General features: G+C 54.3%; 1 protein-coding gene across 6 annotated transcripts; it reads left to right on the plus strand.

The window, feature by feature from the left end:
- The first annotated feature begins 42 nt into the window (after window positions 1-42).
- Window positions 43-9541, plus strand: FRS3 (fibroblast growth factor receptor substrate 3). Of its 6 annotated transcripts, none has more exons than XM_052648860.1 (7): window positions 48-125; window positions 1745-1888; window positions 3686-3774; window positions 4609-4795; window positions 6927-7088; window positions 7892-8049; window positions 8313-9541. In XM_052648860.1, the coding sequence occupies exons 3-7, from the start codon at window positions 3709-3711 to the stop codon at window positions 9225-9227; spliced, it is 1488 nt and encodes a 495-aa protein (XP_052504820.1). In that variant the 5' UTR covers window positions 48-125; window positions 1745-1888; window positions 3686-3708; the 3' UTR covers window positions 9228-9541. The 6 variants fall into 6 exon arrangements, with proteins under 6 accessions (XP_052504823.1, XP_052504820.1, XP_052504822.1 ...); XM_052648862.1 differs by having other exon boundaries at window positions 1745-1883; XM_052648861.1 differs by lacking the exon at window positions 48-125 and adding an exon at window positions 1389-1436.
- Window positions 9542-12560: the final 3019 nt, after the last annotated feature.

A 12560-nucleotide genomic window follows, 5' to 3' on the forward strand; every position in this document is an offset into this window, starting at 1 on the left:
TTGGTGCAGCCGATGACCTCCGACCCCGCCGCCGCGGGGCGGGGAGGCCTTAGCTCCGGGCGGGCGGCGGCTGCTGCAGTGGGACCCGGGAGCGGGGCCCGGCGCCGCCCGGGCCGTGGGGCGATGTGAGTCGGGGTGCGGCGGGGCGGGGACGAAGCGGCTCCACCGAGGCCGCACCGCGCCTCGCCGCAGTCTCCGCTCCCTCCCGAGGAAGTCCCGGGAGGGCGGGCGGTGGAGCCCCGGGGCTGGGGGCGGGCATCTAGGGACTACGCGCGGCCCTGACCTCCCCTATTCCTTCCCGGCATCTAGAAATTCCCGTCAATTCTGTTACCTAAATCTGCCTCTAACCTCCCAGAACCACCCCATCCCCACCCCCGACACACCTTCGCGTGTCCTGGAGTCCCGAGAACCCCTGTCTCCTGCAAATTCCCCTGCTACGCCCCCAGAACCACCATTCTCTCTGGGATGAACCCAGATGCTTCCACCGTCCTGAAATTCCTCCGAGTCTTTATGCTTCTCCATTCTCCTTGCACCGTGCTCAAATCCAAAGCATCTGTTCACCTTTCCCCAATCCCTCTCAGACGTTTTGAGTCTCCATAACCTCAAACTCCTACTCCCAGTCCACATCTGTCTCAGAGCAGAGCCTTCTCCTCCTGTCACCCGATGTCACCCCCTTAGCTGGGCTGTCATATGTTCTGGTATCTTTAAGAGCAGTGAAGGAAACAGGAAAAGATACAGCGCCCTCTCCCATCTTGCACCCTGCAGTTCTTGGCTTCACCCCCAGACTCCCTGTTGGTGGCTCAAGCCCCAGTATTTACCCAGCTGCCCGTCTTTACCCAGCTGTGCACATCTTCCTCAGCCCGCTGCCCCTTCCAGAGAGTAAGCCAGACAGAGGGTAGGGGTCCTTTTACCTGGAAAGTACCCAAAGATGCAGAGCACATGGGGCCCTGGGAAATGACCTTGTTTTTCCAGAGCAGGAGGGTGGGATTTCAAGGATCTCCAGGGTCCTGGCTTGTTGACTTGTCCACCTAGGGCTCAGATTACTGAAATTTTGGTTGATAGCATTTCTGTTAAATTATAGGCCTTTTGGAGCTTGGAGAACAGAAAGTCTATCAAGGTTCCAAATGTGAGATTGAAGGAGCTTGTCCTAGAAGAGGAAAATGTTGATTTTAGTGGTGTTTGTCCTATGTACTTACTTCTAGAGGTGAAGCTCCATATTTTACAGCTGTTTCCTGTAAAAACTGGAAAGCTATTTCCCTTAAAGGTGTTGGGGTGGGAGTTGTGGGTGGCGATGGAGGATCTGCTTGACAGACTCTCTGTGATACTTAGCAGCAACATAGAATATTGGTTTCCTGAATCTTAAGCCATTGCTCTTTCCAATACATCTTCGTATCTTCTTGAGAGATCTCTCTGTAGAGTTCAAGTTCTCTGCAAAGGTAAGGTGATGATCTTGGTATTGGTTGTAACAGGATTCAGAGGGGGTCTAGAAGTGACTTAAAATGTTCTGGCCTGTCTCGGACTTCAAAGTCACTGTTTCCAGGGGAGTCTTTCCCTCTCAGGGCCTATGGGGCTTAGAATTTGTGGTCCCTTTGGCCTTGATCTTTCTTCATTGGCGTTTATATACCATTAGAGCCTGGAACGGATATCCCAGTGGGATGGACTGACAGCAAGTCAGTTTCATCAACCATTGAGGGGTGAGGATAGAAGTTTTCCACTAACCTGTGGTCTCTGTCTCCTATGCTAGGTGAGCCCCAGGTGTGTCCCAGGGAGATCCAGGTGACTTCTCTGCAGACTGCTTGCCATGCCACCCCACCAAGAACAGGGGGAATAAAGTGGGGGTCCTTCCCCATGCCCCTCCCATGGTCAGCTCTCCAATGGCCTGGGTGAGGTGAGACCCGTGTATAGGAGCCACTTTTCTAGAATTTCCCAAGTTGGGAGGAATTGAGGGTGCAGGTCAGGATTGTTCAAGACTTTACACTTTGAATGGGAGTTCTAGAAGGTGTCTAGTCCCACCGATTCATTTCTTGCAGCAAGTTGCAAACCCATAATTTCTGGTTGGGATTGGTCCATGGGTTTTCTTGGTCCCTTAGGTCACTGTAGCCTGGTGGTGTCATCGCCATTCCAGCCACAGGCCCAAATGTTGTGACATACAATTTGAGTCCCATAATCCGGGAGGGAAAAGCCGGGTAGTAAGGCCTCTGGCCTCCCATTTGGACAAAAGGGAACAAACCGATTGTTTCTTAAATGAAGAAATGCCTACTCAAGGTTATGAAAATAGTGCTCTGTTTTCAATTTCAATTGCCTGAATATATCTCTTAACCATAACATAACATCTCATTTGAAGAGAACATCAAAAATAAATTTGAGATAGATGTTATAACCTCACATATGCAGATGACGCCACCCTTATGGCAGAAAGCGAAGAGGAACTAAAGAGCCTCTTGATGAAAGTGAAAGAGGAGAATGAAAAAGCTAGCTTAAAACTCAGCATTCAAAAAACTAAGATCATGGTGTCCAGTCCCATCATTTCATGGCAAATAGATAGGGAAACAGTGAAAACAGTGAGAGACTTTATTTTTGGGGGCTCCAAAATCACTGCAGATGGTGACTGCAGCCATGAAATTAAAAGACACTTGCTCCTTGGAAGAAAAACCATGACCAACCTAGACAGCATACTCAAAAGCAGAGACATTACTTTGCCAACAAAGGTCCATCTAGTCAAGGCTATGCTTTTTCCAGTAGTCATGTATGGATGTGAGAGTTGGATCATAAAGAAAGCTGAGCACCAAAGAATTGATGCTTTTGAACTGTAGCGTTGGAGAAGACTCTTGAGAGTCCCTTGGACTCCAAGGAGATCAAACCAGTCAATCCTAAAGGATATCAACCCTGAATATTCATTGGAAGGACTGAAGCTGAAGCTCCAGTACTTTAGCCACCTGATGCAAAGAACTGACTCATTGGGAAAGACCCTGATGCTGGGAAAGATTGAAGGCAGGAGGAGAAGGGGACGACAGAGGAATAGATGGTTGGATGCCATCACTGACTCAATGGACATGAGTTTGAGCAAGCTCTGGGAGTTGGTGATGGACAGGAAAGCCTGGCATGCTGCAGTCCATGGGGTCGCAAAGAGTCAGACACAACTGAGCAACTGAACTGAATTGAACTGAGATGTTGGGGTGGTGGTAAGAAAGGAAAAGAGAGGATCTGAGTGAGATGGGACAGGAGGAACAGGAGAAAGTTCCAGGTCAAAGTGTCTGGGACTCCCCACCTACAGTTTCTTTGCTGAATCTGGATGAGGGCCCCGGCTGGCACCCAGCTCCTGATGCAGATCCGTTCCTCTAGGTCTCTCCTTTTAGCCATGTTTTTTATGCTGCCCAGGCTGCCCTTCCCTATCATACTGTTCGTCAGAATCCTACATACTTCTCAAGGTCCAGGTCAAGCGTTACCCCTGAGAAGCTCTCTCCATCCCCTCATCAGCATTAATCCTTAACACATCCTAACTCGAGTTAATGTTTATCCAGTGTGTGTCTGGCCCTGGATTGAGAGTGTGAATTCCTTGAGGAAGGGACTGTGAGTCTTGGACAGAGTAGGTGATCACAGCCAGGTGGTTCTGCCAGAGTTCCCTAGAGCGGGGCTCTGGGGAGCTGGCTTTGATGACCTTACTGCCCTTTGTGTTTTTCGCTAGGGCAGGCAGGCTGCTCTGACACCATGGGGAGCTGCTGCAGCTGCCTGAACCGAGACAGCGTCTCAGACAACCACCCCACCAAGTTCAAGGTACCCACAGCCCCCTCCTTTCCCGTGTACCCAGAATGGCCTCCTAGGTTCTGCCCAAGCTGTCGAGTTGCCTGCCTAGAGAAGGTGAAATGACCTGCTGAGGCTGTGGGCTTTTTAACACTTACTAAGAATTCTCAAGCTCAGAATCTCTGAGCAGACCCAAGGAAAACAGGCTCAATCCATTGCCGTTTCTGCAGCTCTTAGTCTTGCTAAGAATGAAGAAATGCTGAGAGTAGTAAAGATTGTGCTTTCAGCACGACCGACGTTCACTCCCGTCAGTGTATCTTTAAACAACCGAAGTGTGCTCTGTTAAGTTTGCAGCTTGCTTTGGGAGGCTAAGGCCAGGCCTAGTGGACCTGTGTACACCGCACACTCCTTCCACTTCCTGTAGGGGGCGCCTCCTCCTCATCCGCGCGTCTTGAAGCCCAAGTTTCTCCTGCTCACCAGAAGAGGGAGCCCTCAGCAAGGTCCTCCAGTTGGGGGAGGGGGTGGAGGCCTTTATATTTGTTCTGCTTGAATTTGACTCTCCCAGGGTCTTACGATTTTGAATTCACGATGAAACCTTTTCTCGCATTAACATCTGGTCCTTGGATACTAGCCATGGACCATTTGGGGTCATCTAACCTCGGATGTCTAACTACCTGACCTTAGGGTCAGCTTACCACCCATCCCTGCACTGCCCAAATGACAGAACTAAAGCCTAGAGAATTGTCTTGGGTCACTGACACTGTCTCATCCATGTCCCAGTAATCGTGTGGCGTTCCTAGTGGCTCACAGACCAACACACACTTGAGGGACTCAGTCATTGACCCCTCTGTCCTGTGCGCCTGCCAGGTGACGAACGTGGATGATGAGGGGGTGGAGCTGGGCTCCGGAGTGATGGAGCTGACCCAGAGCGAGCTGGTGCTGCACCTGCATCGGCGCGAGGCTGTCCGCTGGCCTTACCTCTGCCTGCGGCGCTATGGCTACGACTCCAACCTCTTCTCTTTTGAGAGTGGCCGCCGGTGTCAGACTGGCCAGGGTGAGTACCAGGCCCTGCCCCACGCTGGGATGGGGACTTGTCCATGAGAAACAGGTTCTGCGGCCGGAAGTCGCAGCTGGAGGGTCAGTAGGGAAGTCCGTTGACTTGGCAGGTGTTGCCCAAAGAAGGGAAGGGTCATGGCCAAGGGCGCACAGGAGTAAGTGGACTCCAATGCCAGTGCTTTTTCTCTTCAGTCACTGCAGCTCCAGCCTGGGTGGCTTTGTGGGGTCATTTGTTGCACAACCCATGGGAAGCAGGCAGTGGTCGCAGGCAGGGCCTGCCTGGGAAAGCAAGCAGTTCCTCCTCCTTTTGTTACTTTAGTTTGAGGGTCCCTGTTGCCCCCTCAGTAAGATCAAACAGCCCCACGTCATATGCCCAGGTCCCTGTGTATAATGAAAGGTCAGGCAGGAGCGCTCATTGCCTTGGGCCTGTGCGGGGTGGGAATGATAGATTCCGAGAGGTCCACAGTGTACGGAGTAACCCTCACAAGGTTAATCTTTGTCTCCCGTTACCTGTGGGTGGTGAAGTATGATATATTCGGCCTTCCTCCCCTTTCTCCCTGCAGCTGGAGGTCAGGGAGGAGTGGTTTGTTCATGATGTTAAGTCTGGGGCCAACCATTGCTCTTTGAAGGGCGACATGGTCTGGGCTTGTCTTTGAGCTGAGCTGCCAGAAGGAATCCCCCACAGGATTGTGTTCAGTGCAGTGTGGGGCTGTGATGGCAGTGATGGCACTAGCGAGCTCCTCTGATGAGGCGCCAGCACAGCAGTGCATCTCTGTGGCTGTAGTGGCCGGGGGAGCACTTCCCTCCATGCACCTTACTGTGGAACTCAAGAGGCAGAGACAGTTAATGCTGGCTGAGCAGCAAGAGGGGAGGAAGGGGCCTCTCTGCTCCTGGTGGGGTTTAATCCACACTGAGGATCCCAGAGGAACCACAGATCCCAACACAGGGTTCTTCTAAAACTCCAGTCTTTTAAGCCCTTGACATATCTTGGAATGAGATGTAATAGAATAGAATGAGGAAAGAATAGTCCTGTTTCTTCTCCCTTCTACCCTTTTCATTCCATTCCTGCAGACCTGACACCCCAGCTTAGTCTGTCTGTGTGGACACCCACATGCACATCCCAAGTAGCTTCCCTGAGTCCTGGTCCCCATTGTTAAAGGAGGATGTAGAATCCCAGGCTGGCCCAACATCCCAAGGACATCTTTGGATTCCCTGAGTCATGCATCCTCAGCCCAATCCTGCTGAGGACCATGCGTTGCTGCCTTGGAGTTTGAGGGGCTATAAGGGTACCCGCGTGGAGGAGCCACATGGTTGCCATGCCATATTTGTCCTTTAGCTAGATGGCCCATCCTTCCTTTCTCGACCAGAGTTCAAGCTCCGTGAGGTCAGAAGCCCGTACACAGTAGATAGTCACTCTCCGACCAGGCACTGGGCTAAGTATACAGTGAACAGACAGTGAACAGGACAGACCCTCCCACCCTCAAAGAGCTTTGAGACTGTTGGGCATAGAGCTGAGGGCTGGGGCCCTGGCAGAGCTCTTTTTTTCTGGGGAGCAAGGGGTATCTGACACCATTCTTTCCACTTTGATTTTTTACTTCACTTTCCTTCACCCCTGTGCACAGACATCCTTATGAAAGTAATTTAACGTCAGGAATATAGTTGAAGTACCAGATCTTATGGTTCAGACAGTAAAGAATCTGCCTGCAATGTGGGAAACCTGGGTTCGATCCCTGGGTTGGGAAGACCCCCTGGAGGAGGGCATGGCAACCCACTCCAGTATTCTTGCCTGGAGAATCCCCATGGACAGAGAGGCCCAGCGGGCCACAGTCCATGGGGTCACAGAGTGGGACACAACTAAGCGACTAAGCACAGCACGCTAGATCTTAAGATGATGGAAATGCATAGTGTGTGTTGAGGGAGGGGAGTGAAGGCCTTGGGCCGGCTCCTCCCATGGCTCTTGGATATTGGCGAGTGTGCGGAGAACAGTCAGGATGCTAACCCTAACCCCTCAGGCCTGGGACTGAAGTTCAGGGACGGTTCCTGAACTCTGTGCATCCTTTCAACCTCTCTGGTCCTCCCCTATACGATGCAGGGTCAGAGGAGCCTCATTTCTTCTTCTCCTTCTTCAGGGATATTTGCATTTAAGTGCTCCAGGGCTGAGGAAATCTTCAACCTCCTCCAGGATCTGATGCAGTGCAACAGCATCAATGTGATGGAAGAGCCAGTCATCATCACCCGCAACAGCCACCCGGCTGAGCTTGACCTCCCTCGGGCCCCCCAGCCTCCCAATGGTGAGGAAACCCCTCTCCTCAGCACCCCAACGCACACACAAGCATAGGTCCAGGGAGCACTGGTCTAGGAGGCATGAGTCAGGCAGGCAGGTGGAGGATGGCTGGGTGAGCCAGGCTTCCAGGACCATCATCCATCATCAGACAACTCCCAGGGATGGATAAGTCCTGGCCTGGACCAATCAGGTGACTCAAGCTGAGGCTGGGGAGTCCAGAGCCTTGTATTGACGGATGGTCGGGGAGCAGACAGGAAGACATTGGGTTTCCATGGAAACGGCAGTCTGGAGCCGCTTTGTTTCCTTTCTTCTGTCTACTGGGTCATACCCATATACCTTTCCTGACAGCTGGTGCACCATCTCTGCCCACAGCTGTCTGGAGAGGTTCCCACAGTTTCTGCTTGTTCATTCACTAAATCACATCGAACACCTACTTTGTGTCCTGCCCTCCATCGGCTGGCCCATGAGGGACAGAAGAAATAGACACACGGTCCTTGATTTTGAGGAGCTTCCCTGGAGCTCACTGGCAGAGCTGGAATGAAGTGTAGGGTCAGTTCAGTGACAGCAAGGTGTGCCTTAAGTGTTTCAGATAAGGCCCTGATGGGGGGAGTGGAGTTCAAGCTGAGCGTTCAGAAGAATGGCAGAGGCTGAAGATCAGACACAAGGTGAAGACAATGGGGACTGCCAGGTCAGGGGGTGGGCCCTCGAGGACCCTGGGAGTGTCTCCCTGGGAGAGTCCCAGGCTGCCACATGCACGGTTGCAGGCAGCTGCCACCTGGTTTAAGGACCCCTTGTCTCCTGTGTGCCCAGCTCTAGGCTATACCATCTCCAGCTTCTCCAATGGCTTCCCTGGCTGCCCAGGGGAGGGTCCCCGATTCTCAGCACCCCGGCGCCCCTCAACGAGCAGCCTCCGCCACCCCTCGCTTGGTGAAGAGTCCACCCATGCCCTCATTGCCCCAGATGAGCAGGTGAGCAACTGGCTGACCAGGGTCTTCCTGTTGGTCTGGTGGGGGTAGGGGGTTGGGAAAATACAGCACCTCCTGCCAGTGAGGCTCATGAGAGGGAAGAAAGTGGACAGGGCCCCTTCCTGTCCCAAGAAAGGGAGGCCGCTTCCCTGGAAGGTTTGGAGGGCAAGGAAGAGGAGGAGACTGCAGCCCTCTCCCATGTGCTTCTCCTCTCATCCTGTCCCCTGTTCTCTGCTTCCTTCTTGCCCTTGGACCCTCCCGCCCAGTCCCACACCTACGTTAACACGCCAGCCAGCGAGGAGGAGCAGCGCCGAAGCCGGCACTGCCTGCAGCCCTTGCCTGAGGGCCGGGCGCCCTTCGCGCAGCAGGCCCGGGGCCCCGACCAGCGGGACCCACAGGTGTTCCTGCAGCCGGGCCAGGTGAAGTTCGTGTTGGGCCCCACCCCAGCTCGGCGGCACATGACCAAGTGCCAAAGCCTGTGCCCGAGCCTGCAAGACGCCCCCCACCACAACAATAACAACGAGGGCCTTTCAGAGTGCCCGGCCCAGCCCAAGTGCACCTACGAGAACGTCAGCGGCGGGTTGCGGCCGGGGGCGGGCTGGAAACTGAGCCCGGAGGAGCCGGGCTGGAACGGCCTGGCCCAGCGCCGGGCTGCACTACTGCACTATGAAAACCTGCCCTCCCTGCCCCCCGTGTGGGAGAGCCAGGCCCCACAGCCAGGGGAGGAGGCCGGGGATGACGGTGACTCAAGGGACGGGCTCACACCCTCCTCCAACGGCTTCCCGGAAGGCGAGGAGGACGAGACCCCGCTGCAGAAGCCCACCAGCACCCGGCCTGCCCTCCGCAGCCACGGCAGCTTCCCCGTGCCGCTGACCCGGCGCCGAGGCTCCCCGAGGGTCTTCAACTTTGATTTCCGCCGCCCGGGCCCGGAGCCCCCGAGGCAGCTCAACTACATCCAGGTGGAGCTGAAGGGCTGGGGTGGAGACCACTCCAAGGGGCCCCCGAACCCCTCCGCCCCCCGAGGCCCTGTGGCCACCACGCACCCTACCCGAAGCTCAGACTCCTACGCCGTGATCGACCTCAAAAAGACCGTGGCCATGTCCAACCTGCAGAGGGCGCTGCCCCGCGACGACGGGACCGCCCGGAAAACCCGGCACAACAGCACCGACCTGCCTCTGTAGGGGCGCCCCTCCTCCGCCCGGCCCATCCTCCGCCTGCCGCTCCCATGCCCCGAACCCCGACGCCAGGGCTCGGGGCTGCTTCGCAGAAGGGCACTGAGGTGGACCAGATGCTTACCGCACTGGCCAGAGTCCCCAAAGATATCAGCCGCAGAGTCCCCCGGTGTCCGAGTTGGGGACAGGAGAAGGTGACCAGGCGAGGAGGGAGCCGCGGTGTAAACTGTGAAGGGCCCCCCGACGGCAATTAGCACCCTCCCGTTCTGTCATCTGTCGCGTCTGTCGTCTGTGTGTTTTTTTGGTTGAAATTTGGAAACATTTTGTACCTGTTGATTTTATTTATCAGTTTATTTTTCTATTTATTGTTTTAAATGTAATTTAACATATTTATTATTAATATAATTATTTTTAAATTCTGACGTGGATGATGTCACATTTTTAAAGAGTTTTTTTCTGGCATGCCTGGGGTGGGAGTCCAGGAGGCCTCACAGAGGTAGGGTCTTCACTCTAGGGTGATTGTGGTATTTGTGACAAGTAACAACCATTTCTTTTTCTCCTCTAAGAAGCCCTGGCCGGGAACTGAAAGTTGCCAGGGACGGCTGCTCTGTCAAAGTAAAGTGACAAGGCACCTACCTGGAGTCCTTGATGCCCAAAGGGGATCTGTAAGAAAAACTACCCGGACCCTCTGAGGCTGCAGTCAGTGGGGGTGGAATTGAGGGGTGGGGTGCTGTACCATATCCACCTTCTCTGGACTCTCTCACTGAGTCCCCCTTCCGCCCCCAGGTGGATCCGATTGGGTACTGCCCTCCTTTCCCACCTTGGCCCCAAGGGGGACCCTGGATCTTCCTTCAGCGCCATCCACATGGCAGGGTCAAGACTAGAACCCTTAAACAGCACTTTACTAAAAACCCAGGAAAAGCAAAAAAACACAAAGAGGGAAAAACAGAGTAATACAGAACTAAATAGACTTACAAAGTGTGACTTTCCCAGAGAAGTCCTCCCTCGGAATGAGCTCTTTGGGGCATTTCTGACTGACTACAGGGATGGGGCCCCCACAGAGCCACCACATCGCAACTCCTGCCTGGGCCCCTCTGCCCAGGGCTGTACGCTCCCCCTGCCTGAGGCCGTGGTTGCGGAAGCTCCCTTTCCGTATAGGGAGGCTGCCTCTTTCCTCTTCCTCCTCCCACCAGCCTCCCTGCCTCAAAATTCCCCTTTCTGTCTCAAACCCCTGAATGGTTAATCTCCAGAAAATCCAGTGTCTCTAATGAGGCACTTAGGGCCCTGTGGAAGAGAGGGAGCAGGGTTTGTCCAAGCCTTAGGGACAAGCCTTCTTGTCTCTGATCACTGTTTGTGCCCCAGCTCTCTGTCCAGTGGAGTGAGCAGACCTGTCCTCCACACCAAGGAAACAGGCCAGGGCCTCAATTCCAGAAGTGCCCTCTTCCCTGAGCGGGAATTAAACCAACCAGCTTCCAGAAGCCCCTGACCTTGGGTGTCCCTCTCTGTGCAGGAAATGGGCAAAGAGAACTGGCCACAGAAGATGTAAGAGACCCTTCACCTGGGGCCCAGTAGGATCCCAGGGTGTGGCTGGCTCCGAACACTTCTCTCCTTTACACCCTTTTGATCTCTGGACCAGAGGGCTCACCCATGGCAGGCTGGGTTTCATGCATTTTTCCCACACTGCAGTAGGGCAGCACCGTCCTCTCTTTGCTGCTTACCCAGGCAGGCAGCTCAATTCTGCTTTCTCTGTGTCCTCCCACATGACCCCTGCTCCTCCTTTTGGCCTCCACAGTCAGGAGCAGTGGACCCTTCAAACAGGATCACCAAGATTGGGGGGCAGATATGGCCGTGCCAGGACCAGGCCTAGGGCCCCTGGCTGTGCTAGTGACTCATGAGTGTGCTCAGGCTCCTCCTTACTCGTGAACTCTGTCATGGGGGAGTCGGGAGCCTGGCTTGAGTCGAGGCTGGGTTCTGGGGCTGAGTTGGCTGTCATCTCCGCTCTCTTGAGCATTTGGTCACCCCAAATAGGCCTTGGATTTGCCCTTGGAAAACACATAGCTAATGGTGAGAAGTAGCTAATGAGATGATGAAAATAGCACCACTCTGGAAAGCAGATCCACCTGGGCAGGCTTTTGCCCCAACCGCTCCCCAGGGAACAAAACCACTGGCTGTCATAACTCTTCAGCCCCAGAGACCGACCTCAGGCTTGCTGCTGCTCCTTTACTGAACACTCACTGTCAGGGATGGCCAGGTCTTGGTCAGGCCCAGAGCTTCCCCCAGAGTAAGCTGTAATCACTCTAGTCTGCATATTTGTGGGGCATTGGGTGGGGGTCCAGGGCACATCCCAGGAATTGGCTCCCAGCCCAGTGTGGCCACCAAGCTTCCCTGTTCCCTCCCCAGGTCACTGCCTGTGACCCACGAGGCTGTGGCAGGAATTTTCCTCTGGTGTGGCGGTGGGCTGTGAGTGGACGGCTTTCCCGGTGGGAGGGGAGCATTGGGGAGGGAGTGATGCCGAGGAGGGTGACCACCGCTCCTATGTCTGAGCCTACCCTGGTAGCGTCAGGGTGTGGTGTGCAGGCCGAATCTGTTTCCATTGCCATCATCATCCAACCATCTCCACCAACATGGTGAATGTTTGCTGACTGCTCAATTCTCTTCTTTAGAATCGGGCCCTACCCACCTCCCGGGCTGCCCTCAGGAAAGGACAGGAGCCAGCATCCTGTCCAGGAGTGACATTTCAGGTCAGACCAGGAGGGGCCCTCCCCAAGCCCACCCCTGGGTAATAATAGCACTTGACAACGGTATAAACATGGGCAGCTTATAGACGGTTTATCTCTTTCAGCTCACTGGGCCGGATTGTTATCACTGCCGTGCAGAGGAGGAAACAGGTCAAGAGGTGAAGTGACTTGCCTGGGGCCATGGAGTTAATTAGTGGCTTGAGCTGGGGCTGCCTGCCAGTCGTGTGTCTTTCCCAGGCCCTTCTCCCAGGCTGGCCTCCAGGTGCTGAGTTTCCTCAGGTGGGCTGCAGGGTGAACATGTTGAGTGCTGCCCCAGACAGAAGTGGGCCAGTTGTTGGTGGGGGCCACATTCCAGCGTTCTCACTCAGGAATCCCTTTGAATTCCAAGCCAGGGCCTTGCCTGGCTGACAGCAAGGTGGACCTGCTTTCCCCTCAGGTTGGCCTGACACCCACCCACACATCCTGCCTCTCTATTCTTTAATATATTTAAATTTAAAAATAATTTTTTAAAATTTATTTTTCTGGTTATACCTCAAGACATGTGGGACTTCCCAAACAGGGATCAAACCTAAGCTCCCTCCAGTGCCAATGCAGTCTTAACCAC

Source organism: Budorcas taxicolor, chromosome 11, assembly GCF_023091745.1.
Source record: "Budorcas taxicolor isolate Tak-1 chromosome 11, Takin1.1, whole genome shotgun sequence".
Lineage (NCBI taxonomy): Eukaryota > Metazoa > Chordata > Mammalia > Artiodactyla > Bovidae > Budorcas > Budorcas taxicolor.